Genomic DNA, 12,074 nt, shown 5'->3' on the forward strand with positions numbered 1-12,074 from the left:
GATGGGACATAGTGGGTACCTGCAAAGGTAGTTGTAAAGGTGTTTTTTCTAGTGCCTGGCACGTGGTAGGCTCAATAAACAGTAGCTGCTGCTGTTATTTCTATGGGAGCTTAGGTTCTACTTAGAACCTGCTGGGGTCCTTGGGCTTGTCGGTCCCTTCTGTGTGATTTAGGTTCCTGGTCTAGTAAAGCGAGGAGATTCTTAGCTGCTAGTTGCCCGTGCAAGCCATGTGTTTTAAGCATCTATAATGAAAACTGCTAAGGAAAATACAAGAAAATAGCATTATTTTGATTTAAAAATCAGAAATATAAATTTCCATATAAACAAAGTCATTGATCACTAACAAAATATAAACATGGTTTCTTTTATATTAGATTTTAAAAAGCTCTTTATCAGCAAGAAAAAACTTTACGTGCATGAAGGCCTGCAATAATTAGCACAATGAAAATTACTTTTTCTTACATGTTCATTTTTTTTGAAAGATTGTGGTGCAAAGGCTTACTCTAAGTAACCTTCTGGACTATGGAATGAATATAAATGAATGGCACTTTGAGTGTTAATAAAGCTGATATTTATTTCCACTGTGAAAAAAAAAATCAGAAATAAGGGAAACCTTGTTCTGATGTCTTTGGCTATATTGTGATACTGCCTGCCTTCTAGTATGTTCTCCTTGTAGTTAACAGCAGTGGGCATAGAAACTCACCAAACAAAAACACTTGCAGTAGATTATAAGTTACAAAAGGATGGGCTTTTTCCTTTTTCTTCGAGTTCAATGACATCCTTTTTGCCAAAATGGTACCCACGTGTTGGGCAGACTGAGGAGAACGGGGACCACTGGGAGCTGCGTCCTCATTGGGCGTCAGCTGCTCCAGACATGTGCTTTACAGAATTGCAGAAACTCTGGTATTTTTCAGAACTTATATTCATTAGCATTGTTGTAAGGGTCTATAAATACAGTGAAAGGCATTTACAAATAGACATTATAAAATGCTTACACACCCACAGTCTGAACACTGTCAAAACACCAGCTGCAGCTTCCCTACTTGGAAGGATCAGAACCTTTTTTAAACTACACCTACTGTGTTTTCAAAATAGGCTCGCTTCTGGCCCTGTGTGGAAGATCATTCCAACTTAAGCCGGTGTCTGGTTCTTGGCGTGAGGGATCAGGGCTCAGTTAGAGAGACGGGAGGGATCCCAATCTCCTTCCTGTCAGAATGTGGCTGGTGCTTCAGAGTCTGGGGAGAAGTCACTCAGGGATGACTAGTTCCTATTTCTCCAGGGTGGTCCCTCATGGTTCAGAGCATCAGACCATCTGTACAGCACCTGCAGACAAATCCCGGAGATGTGAAACACTCCCCTGAGTCAGAAGCCCCTCCCTAGTGAGAGTTCACCCCAGGTCACACTAAATGCCACTTGAGGGGCAGCCGCCTTGGCCAACTTGGAGCATAATAGTTTTTTCCTTTTATCCAGTGCCATTAGAACAGTGCTTCCAGCATTGGGGCTAGAGCCTCTAGTAGCTACGAGCAATTTGCATCTTCGGTTTTCATTTGCATGATATTCTTTATAATGTTGACAGTTGTAAAGACAAAATGCCCTTGTAGCAATAGTTTTCCATTGTTAGCCATTGTCATGGAATATTAGTCTTCTCAGGCTACCGTAACAAAACACCACAGACCAGGTGGCTTAAACAACAGAAATTTATTTCCTCACAGTTGTGTTGGCTAAAAGTCCAAGATCAAGGTATCGGCAGAGTTGGTTTCTTCTGGGGCCTCTCTCCTTTTCGTGCAGACACCCATGTTCTCACTGTGTCTTCACGTGGTCCTGCCTCTGCACACATACCCCTGGTGTCTCTGCATCCAAATTTCTTCTAAGGATACCAGATTGGATTAAGACCCACCCTAATGGCCTCATTTTAACTTGATCACCTCTTTAAAGGCCCTCTCTTCAAATACAGTCACATTCTCAGGTACTAGGGGTTAGGGCTCCTACATATGAATTTTGGGGAGACACAATTCTGCCCATAACAGATATATACTTGGGGATCTGCAAGAATTTGTTTTTTGTTTAAAAGTGCTGACATATTTCTCAAGTGTGAGAAATGCTTTGAAGATCGAAGTACTATGGTCTGAATGTTTATGTCCCCTACCCCTTAAATTCATGTGATGAAATCCTTACCGCTAAGGTGATAGATTAGAAAGTGAGCCCTTTGAGAGGTGATTAGGTCATGGGGGCAAACCCCTGACAAATGGGATCAGTGCCCTTATAAAAGAGACCCCTCACCCTTCTACCATGTGAGGACACAGTGAGAAGGCACCATCTGTGAACCAGGAAGCAGGCACTCACCAGACACAGAATCTGCTGGCACCTTGACCTTGGACTTACCAGCCTCCAGAACTGTGAGAAAAAAACTTCTGTTATTTATAAGCCACCCAGTCTATGGGATTTTGTTATAGCAGCCAGAATGGACTAAGGCAGGAGGTTAGAAATGGGATCAAGAATATAACTTATCCACAGGTTATTTCCTAAGGTGTATGAGACCCAGACAAATCATGTTTGCTTACTCACTGAGTTAAACAAAAACTTTTTTGGCATACCTACATGTGTAAAACATTGTATTAGTAGGAAAGAAATGACAAAATCCTATTCTGAAGAATAAGTGGAGAAGGTCACTGGATACCTATGTAAATATGACATGCTTGGGTAAGGGTAGAGGGGTGTGTTGCATGAAATGAGAGGAAGAGAGGTGGATCTCTGAGCATTAAAGGGTCAGTTACATTTGCTCAAGTAGAATGGGAGGGGAGGACATTCCAAACACTGACAGAGACGTGAAGATTTCGTCAAAGGAGGTGATGAAATATCCCAGAATTTGCCCACAACTCACAGGACCACCCCCCACCCCCAACCCCACCCCAGGGTCTAACATTTCTCTAATTTGAAATTATGGAATGGGAGCTCTGGAAGGCCCCTCAGAGGTGACCCTGTTCAAGCTAGCCCACCAGCCATTTTATTGATGAAGCACCCAAGTTCCAGAGAGGTTAAGCAGCCTGGCTGAGGTCACATAGGGGGTGAACGGCAGGTTTAGGTGTAGCACACCTGGCCTAGACTTCTAAATCTAAAACTCATTAACTCCACACACACGCCGATTGGTTCCCAGGTAAGATGACCTCATGGGGCACCTGTGGTCAGTGTGATTCTTAATAGGGCAGGCACCAGGCAATCTCGCCTTTTACCTCGATGATACTGTTAAAGGAAATGGAGAGAGAACATGAGCTGCCTGAATTGTATGAGTCTCTAGTCATTATAACAGTAAACTTTAAAAGGAAGGGAAAATTCACCTATAGTCTTATCCTAGAGACAGCTACTGTTAACACTTTAGACTATTTCTTGCTCATCTTTTTCCTGTGTATGATTTGGTTTGTTTTCCACCAATTTTACATAGGTGTGATTGCTCTGAACATCATACAACTTTGTCTTGGGGGGAAAAACTGTATTTATTGTACAAATACATAATGCATTCCCATTTCAGAAAATCTGGCAGATGTTCATGAATTCCACAGATGTTTTTTGAGCCCTTTCCACGTACCAGACGCTGAGCTGGGTGGTGGAAATCACCCATCAGACTACCCAGGAATAACCACTGTAAATATTCTTCTAGTCTCAATAAAAAAAAAAATTCCTCTTCCTAATATGTCAGGAGGGCATGTGGGTGTATGTGCATTGCTGTGTGTGTCATTTTTAACCTGCGTTTGTCCCTTACCATTGTAACATAGGCATTCATTCTTATTAGTATAAGCCATTTATAAAGATTGTTTTAATAGCCATGTAAAAGTCCATCAAATATCATAGTTTATTCAGGTGTTCTCCTATTTATGAAATATTCCAGTTCTTTTCAGTTTTTCTTCATTCCAAATAACACTGATGATAAACACATTAATGCACAAAACCCGTTTGGGTATTCCAGACTATTTCTTTAAGGTAGACTAACAGAACTAGGTCGAAGCATAGGAACATTTTAAATGCTAGTGATATATACCCTATTCTTAAAAATTACTTAATTTTACCCTGCACCAACCATTCCACAAAGGATTTGAGGTAACTTTCAAAAATACACATTATGTTAAGTGAGATAAGCCAGGCACAGAGAGACAAATACCATATGATCTCATATGTGGGATCTAAAATAGTTGAACTCATAGAGGTGGAGAGTAAAATGGTGGCTACAAGGGGCTGGGGTGGATGGAGAAAGGGGAGACGTTGGTCAAGGGGTGCAAAGTGTCAGCTAGACGAGGGGAGTAAGTTCCCGGTCTATTGCACAGCATGGTGACTATAATTAATAATGTGTATTTCAAACCAGCTAAAAGAGAGGATTTTCTGTTACAAAGAAATAAATGTTTGAGGCAATGGATATGCTAATTATCCTGATTTGATCATTTCACAATGTATACATCTATCAAAACACTACATTGTGTCTTATGAATATATATAATTATTTGTCAATTAAAGACAATAATTTATACCCCAAAGAAAAACAAAACAAACAAAAATACAATGAAAGAATAGTTGAGAGTGACAATAAAAGGAAAACAAGGGTAGAAAACTAATAAAGCCCAAGATGAAATGAGCACAGTAATGCACCATAGAGTCCTCTATAGTCCCTCAAGGTGGGCTCACATTTGACTGGAAGCTTCCAGCTGTCACATTACAGAGGGAAATAGCAGCTCCAAGATTGACAGTTACCAAAATACACAAATAAGCCACATGTGCAGAAGCAGCTGCGTTGTTCTGAGATACATGTGATTAACTCATGAGCAAAACTCCTCCTCCCCACCCGCAGCGCCTCCAACTTACTCCCCCAGATGGTTTGGTGTCATCTCAAACCATCTTCCACCCTTGACCAGAAAAAAAAAAAAAAAGCCTAGTAGACTTCACTAGATTCATTGCCTGCCTGAGTGGCCTCTCCCCCGGGCAAGACATATGTTCTTATAAGTTTTGGTCTTTGGTGTGTTCCAAAAAGGACAGGACTGTCTGGCTGTGAGTATAACTCGAGTTCAGCCTGTTAGTTTGAAGGATGACAGCGCCAAATCCTTCAGGCTCCGTGGATACCAAATGATGATATTTAAGGGCCCTCAAGAACTTATTTCTTTGTATCTGGGGAAAGGAAGACTTTTAAAAATGAAATTGCTTTTCTACTGATAATTCTGCATTTCTGAAAACATTTCATTCAGAAGATTACCTTCAAATTAGTGGATGCTGGGGCCCCGACAATAAAATGTTTTTGACATAAATGTCTTATATCCCGCCACTCCTGTTGGCTTGGGCTATGAATAAGGCAGTGGCCCTGTGGGGTGGGGAAAGAGTCTGCTCCTGCAGGGGCCCCACAGCCTTAGGAGGTTGGGGTGAGGCAGGAAATAAAGGCCCTTCTCTGAAGTGCAGGCTGCTTCCCATTCCAAATGCAGGACTTCATGCTCTACCTGAGCTCCTCTTTCAACCTGGCTCTGAAAGGCCCAGCAAGTCTCATAATGCACACTCACAGGACAGGCTTGGAGCTATATTTTCTCTTAGTGGAGGCCAAGCTGCTGGCCCAGACCCAGTCCCTGAGATTCTCCCCTCTGTTTGAGGCTCTGGTTGAGGGTGCTTGCGGTTATGAGGCAGTGTTGTCTGCTTTGGAACTGGTGGAGGGGGGGACTCACCTCCTTCCGTTGGTCCTTCTCTATCGTGACAAGGATACCCCCACCACTACCCCTTCATGAGTGAGAAACCCAGGAGTCCGCCCTGCCAGCTCCCTTGTTTGGAGGTCACCCACACCACCCTCCCTGATCTCCAGGTTTGTAGGTCTCCTGCTACAACTGTCCCTCTACCCCCATTACCCATTACCTCCAAGACAAACCGAACCCTGTAGTACCCAGCCTAGCAGTCCGGCCTTCGCCAGCCTTGCCCAGATGGAACCATGTGGTTAAAGTAAATAGCATAAGAGATGGCTCATGTTGACTTCTAAAATCTCTGTTCTAATACACAATAACCAGAGCCACGATGTCTCTGTTTTTGCTAAAGTAATAGCCTTATCATAAAACTTAGAAGTTTGCCCTAAGAAGATTTTATAACTCATTGTTCACCTAGATAGAGTTAATTGAAGGATCTGTAGTAGCCTTTTAGAAGACTTTGACCCTAAACCAAACTACCTCTTATTATATAAATCCCGTTACCCTTGGCAACCGAGAACCTGTACCTGTGCTATAAGTATCTGTGTAAAACTTCAGTCTGGGTTGCATTTCCGGGGGAAGAGATGTAACCTGGGCACCCTGCTTTATCTATCTTCATAAATCTTTACTTTATAAACTGTATCTTTGGCTCTGTGTATTATTTTTATTTCTGTTTCCTACTATTTTTTCATCCTCTGTGACGACCCCTGTCTGAGGGACCTGAGCTTTTGCGGGCAGCGTGGCTAACTCCCCACAGGAAGTCACTCGTGTCCTGATGGGCATGGGGCACCCACCCAGGAGCCATCTAATTTTACAAGCCTATGCCCCAGCGCCAGCTTTCAGGCTGCCAGATCTCAACTCGACACCTTGTGCCTGTCAACAGCCTGCCTGATGCCTCAGCCCAGGCCAGCAAACTTTCTTCTCAAGGTTAAAAGTAGCTGACCTTTGACAAGCAGCATTGGCTACATTCCTTGTTCCTTAAAAGGAAAGCTCCCAGTTATCGTTTGCCGGTGCTTAATTGGCCATAGGACAGGAGCAGGCCCCACATTGCACCCTGTGTACCCAGCAGGAGGCTTCGTGGCTGGAGGTGCATTGGCGGACAGTTATTAAAATAGCCGTCTTTGATAATGTGTGCTGGAGAGCGGCACATCCCATCTGTCAGCTGGTTTATGCTCCAGCCCATGTGGCTGGACGGCTTGTTGGCTCTCTGGCTCCTTCACAGGCGACAGTGCCACCCACCCCACACGCAGCACACTCCTTAATGTGTGTGCAGCAAGAAAGGTGACAGAATGATAAGGACACACACCAATTGTTAAATGTCTGGACTTGTGTTTTTAATGTAGGGGTGACGGTCCAAAGATTGACTTGGCGGGCAGTTCGCTCTCCAGCATCCTGGACAAGGATCTCTCAGACCGCAGCAATGACATCGGTGAGTAAAGACAATGTTCTCGCTTCTCTTTGCAGAGTTAGAAAAGAACTGCAGAGCCCCGCTCACCCCTTCAGGCAGTGTGATGAGAGCTAAGGAAACCATTGCAATACAAGGCTGACAGCCCTGGCTTGGCTTTAGGTGTTGAAGTTTTGTAAAGAAGGGAAACGATGCTGTTTTCCACATTAAATCAGAACACCTGAGATCTTTACCCTCCCAGGCCTTAGGAGAAATTCTTTGCAAGGTCTAATGAAATGATGAGTAAGCCTTTTTGTAAAAGTAGGCATTAGCCCTTATGTTCATATTTTCCAGTGATTTATGTATTTGGTGTACAAAGGTGAACAGGTGCAAATGAAGACTGGCAGGGTTCATTGTAGATGCAGCCCTAAGTGTTTGGACTTTGAGTTTAAAATGAGGTTTGATGTGCTAATTGCCACTTAGTTTAGAATGAGAGTGAGTTTTCCCAAGGTCAGGATACCACCACGTGATAAACGGGAAGAGGCTAAAATGTCTCTGGGGAAAGCAAAGTCAGAGGTCCTTTTGGAGGTGCGCGTGGGTGGGTATGAGGCCATGTGTGCACTGATTGAGGCCACTGGTGGTATGACCTGAGTGACAGCCCTTTAGGAAGTCCAGACTCAGGGATTAATATTTTTTTAGCTTTACATCTTTTATTTGTACCTATAGAAGTCCTAAGTTAGCATTCTCTCCTATTCTACATAATATAGAGGGCTATGTTTTGGAATTTACCTTGTTTAGTGAAACTTTTTATTTTGAGATCATTATAGATTCACGTGCGGTTCTAAGAAATAATATGGAGAGACCCATGTACCCTTTACCCAGTTTCCCCCTAGTGGCAATGTCTTACAGAACTATAGTACAATATCACCACCAGAATATTAACCTTGAGACAATCCCTCAATCTTACTCAGATTTCCCCAGTTTTACTAGTACTTGTGTGTGTGTGTGTTTAGTTCTATGCAGTTTTATCACACATGTAGGTTTATATACCCACTGCTAAGGTCAAGATACAGAATATTTCCATCACCAATGGGATCTCTCGTGTTGCTGTTTTCTAACCGCACCCACCTCCCTCCTGCCCACCCTTTTTCCTAACTTCTGGCAACCACTGTCAGGGATCGATTTGACATGGAAGATAGATTTCCAGTGGCGTCTACATTGGCCATTCACTTTAGAAACAAATGTGTGACAGTTGGCAGGCCTTATAAGAGTGCTAGGGCTCCTAACATGAGCATACTCCTTGGTTTGGGTGCTGTTTCCTTCTGAACCCACTAATAGAGTTGTGTCTTTGCAACTGCAAACCTGCAGGCTCTGGTCTGATCTTGTGAAGGCTTGTGGGTAGGGTGTGTGGTTGTGATTGTAAATACCAAAAGTATTTGCCCTGTTTTCAGAAGCTAGTTTCCATCCTCAGTCAGCCTTTGAGAAGCCCAGTCAGGAAGTATAACCTGACAGCTTGAGCTGATGCACTAACAGCAGCAGCGCTGGCCTGCTGTAGCTTTTGATTTGGATGAAGGGCAGGGAAGAACAAAGAGTTGATCGGCTGTGAATGAAAAGTCATCATCAGAATGAGCCTGACTGAGTTCTGATTCTGCCACTGCGGTTTGATACTTGGGCCCTGTTTTGAGCCAGGGCAACTGGTTGGCGAGGTGTTGGTGAAGGTCATGCAGGCCTCACACAGGAAAGGAGGTGTTCTCCCTCCTCCAGAATACATAAGGCCATCTGTCTTGCTTGTTAAGAGCATTGACCTTTGGCGCTTGCTTTCTTTGGGTCTGGAGATGTCTATGTCTAAGGTGGCTATTGCCAAAATGTGAATCACTTGTTTTTCAGTCTGACAAGCTAGTTTGGAAATGTTGAGGGTGTTGATGGGGGCAGGTTAGTCTACAGAAGTTTTTCATACTGTGGAAACTAAGCACTAGTTGTATGTATTTTGGGAGCCCAGAAAGATGATGCTGAGGTTTGGTTCTTTCTCACTTTGCCATGAAGACATTAATCCCAGAAGAATGTAACTTCTCAAGTGTGTATTATTTGCATTATATGAAATGATGATTGGCAGCCACGTAATCAACCAATAAATACGCGAGTACCTACTGCTCAAAGGTAAGGCTGCGTAGACACCAAGACCCCACACACAGGCCCTGCCTTCCAGGGGCTTTGGATCTCCTTGGGCTTCTAAGAAGGCAAAGGAAAAGTGAGATGACACTGAAGGTCTGTATAAATGACAACTGAGTGGTAGGAAGTAATGCTGATCAGAGGAGAGGGTGTTCCCTCAGGCCCAGGTGTTGGGACAGGCTCCATGAAGGGGGATGGATTTATCTGTACCTTAAAGTTGGATTTGCTTTGGAGGCTGGAGGCAAGCAGGTGAGCAGGGAAATCACATGGGGAGTGGTGACCAGCCTGGCTGCAGTGGAGGGTTTGTGCTATGTAGGAGGGAGATTACCCTGGAAATGTAAGTAGGGACCAGATTGAGTTTGAGGGGGATGGATTTGTAATTTATTCTGTAAGCAGTGGGAACCGTTGATGGTTGACAGCGAAGTGACATGATCAGGTCTAAAAATTCAGATAATAACTGACAGAGCTTCATGAAACCAATCAGATGAAGGAAAGATGAGTGTCAAGGAGTCAGGTTATTTGATATTTGGGGTGAGAGGTAGAGAGAGCCAGAATTCAGCTGCTCACAAAAGGATTGGGTAAGAAGGGATGGATGTGGAAGCAGCAACATGGGAGAATTATTGCCAGGCCTTGGTAACAGGTTGGATTTGGGAGCGGGGAGGAGAGAATGATTTGTTAGTCGTGAGGTTTTAGGGTCAGGTTACTGGGGAACAAATGACATGGGTGGAAATGAGCATGTTGGGAGGAGGAGCTGGTTTGGGGGGAAACATGATGAATTTAGTTAAGCATGTTGGCTTTGAGATTTGGCCGGATGTGCCCGTGTGGGTGCCGGATAGAGGTGGGAGGTGGAGGGCCAAGCCTCGAAAGACTGGCAGGGGTGGAGGGTAGGGGTTAGGGGGTTCCTGGAGGTAGGAGAGGAGAAGGCAGGATCGGCCTCTGCACACCTGGGTTTGAGTGCTGAATCTGCTGCTTACTGGCTGGGTGGCCCTCTGTAGCTTACAGAGACTCTCTGAGCTTCAGCTTCCTTATCTGTAAGGAATACTGCCATCTTTATCCACTTCCTCACCTTGTCTTCCAGAATCACATCAAATCACTTGGTGGGCTGTAAAAATGTAGAAATGCTTATTATTTAATGTCAACATTGCTGTTTGCTTAGGAGTGATAGTTGGGTCAGGAAGATAAAGTTCTTACCACAAGAAAAGGCAAAGAAGAACCTAGAGCTAAGACCAAACCCCCACAAAGTCCACATTTAAGAGAAAAGCAGGATTTGCAACATCACAGAGGCTGAGGTAGGAGAGGATTTTAAGCGCAATGTCTTTAGGCCCAAAGGCAGAAATGTTGTTTGTAGGTGGGTCAGTCGAGGAGAAAAGGACAACATGGGGGTGTGGGGGTGGCTCTTCTCAGGGGCTGCTTTTGTAGCATTTGTTCATTGCTTTGAATCAAGGAGGAAATTCTTTGTACCAGAATGTTTTGGTAGTGATTGAGATAATTAAAGCTGTCCAAATGTGGGCTGCAGTGAATAGCATAATACAACCCTGAAAGCCATTAGAAACCATCAGTGTTAGCTATAAATAAATCTGTGTTTCCGCTTAATAAAGCTATAATTTAAAATTATTATAATATTAAATTAGAGAACATGGCTTTTTCAGATCTCATGTGGGCAGCTACCAGCATCTGTCAGCCAGCGATAATTTAGAATGAAATCAATTGGTCCAAAACTAAGTTGTTGATGTCAGTTTGAGATATTGTTTGTATCAAACTATGCAGCCATATTTCAAGTAACATAATAGAAAACATGAATGAACTCCAACACAGACTTGCACATGAATAGAAATGAAAATTAAATTGTCCAGTTTTCTCTTGCTGATGGAAAAATCTCTGTTCTGACTGAATGGGAGATTATTGGTGGCGAAGTCAAGTGCCATAACATTTACTTTTATTATGCCATATATTGGAGTTCTCACCGTATGGCGGGATTTACTGTTATGCTTCAGTGCTACTGAGATTTTCAGTTCCTTTCCTATTAAAGCATAGCAATAGGCCTCCAGAGGAGAAGCAGCCTGTGAACTAAGCAACCTGGTTTCAACTAATTGACTTAGAGAAAGCCCTTCTTGTTCCTCTTCTGTTGCTTAGCATCTTTGTTTGAACTGTTGAGTTCTTTTTTTTTCCATTCTATCCAAATCTCAAACTTTTCCCACTTCGATCTCTTTGTATGGACAGTACTCCCTCCCTCTTCACTTGAGGAAGGTGAGGATTTCCCCTCTGCCTTTTCAACTTGTCCCACAAAGCACATCTCACACTGTAGTCAATTTAGGGGCCAAATGGTGCTCGTTTTAAAGTCAACAGACTTGGAATGTGGAAGTGGTTTGGCATATATGCAGGCTAACTTCAGCTGGTCCTCAGATCTCTCAGAGATGCCTAGGGCCTACTTCATTTGGACCAGGAAATGTAAGAGTACTTCCCTACACCCTAGGAATGCTATTAAAAGGCAATTGATTTGGGGTGCTGAAAAGGTTCTCAAACTGGATCGTGGTGATGGTTGCATAACCCTGTAAATTTACTAAAAATTATTACGTTGTACACTAAAATGGCTGAATTTTATGGTCTATAAATTATCGCCTCAGTCAAGCTGTTAAAAAGAAAAAAGGAGCTAATTGAAATTTTCCAAACACTCATGTTGAGGTCCCAGTGTTAAAAAAGATACGCACATCACTAATCTACAAGATATGCACATCACTAATCTACATTTTATAAAATAGTTATGATTATTTAGAATAATAACCACTATGTTGGTATTTATGAGTTGTCTGTAAACCAACTCA

General features: G+C 43.2%; 1 protein-coding gene across 13 annotated transcripts in view; it reads left to right on the forward strand.

Moving 5' to 3' along the window:
• The window catches only part of SH3KBP1 (SH3 domain containing kinase binding protein 1), a 312,915-nt gene that overhangs the window by 269,887 nt on the left and 30,954 nt on the right, over positions 1 to 12,074 (forward strand). For all 13 annotated transcript variants that reach the window (XM_069464019.1, XM_069464022.1, XM_069464020.1 and 10 more), the window contains one exon: positions 7,043 to 7,128. In XM_069464019.1, coding sequence (XP_069320120.1) covers positions 7,043 to 7,128 — 86 coding nt within the window. The remainder of the gene's footprint in view (positions 1 to 7,042; positions 7,129 to 12,074) is intronic.

Source organism: Eulemur rufifrons, chromosome 30 (genome assembly GCF_041146395.1).
Source record: "Eulemur rufifrons isolate Redbay chromosome 30, OSU_ERuf_1, whole genome shotgun sequence".
NCBI classification, from domain to species: domain Eukaryota; kingdom Metazoa; phylum Chordata; class Mammalia; order Primates; family Lemuridae; genus Eulemur; species Eulemur rufifrons.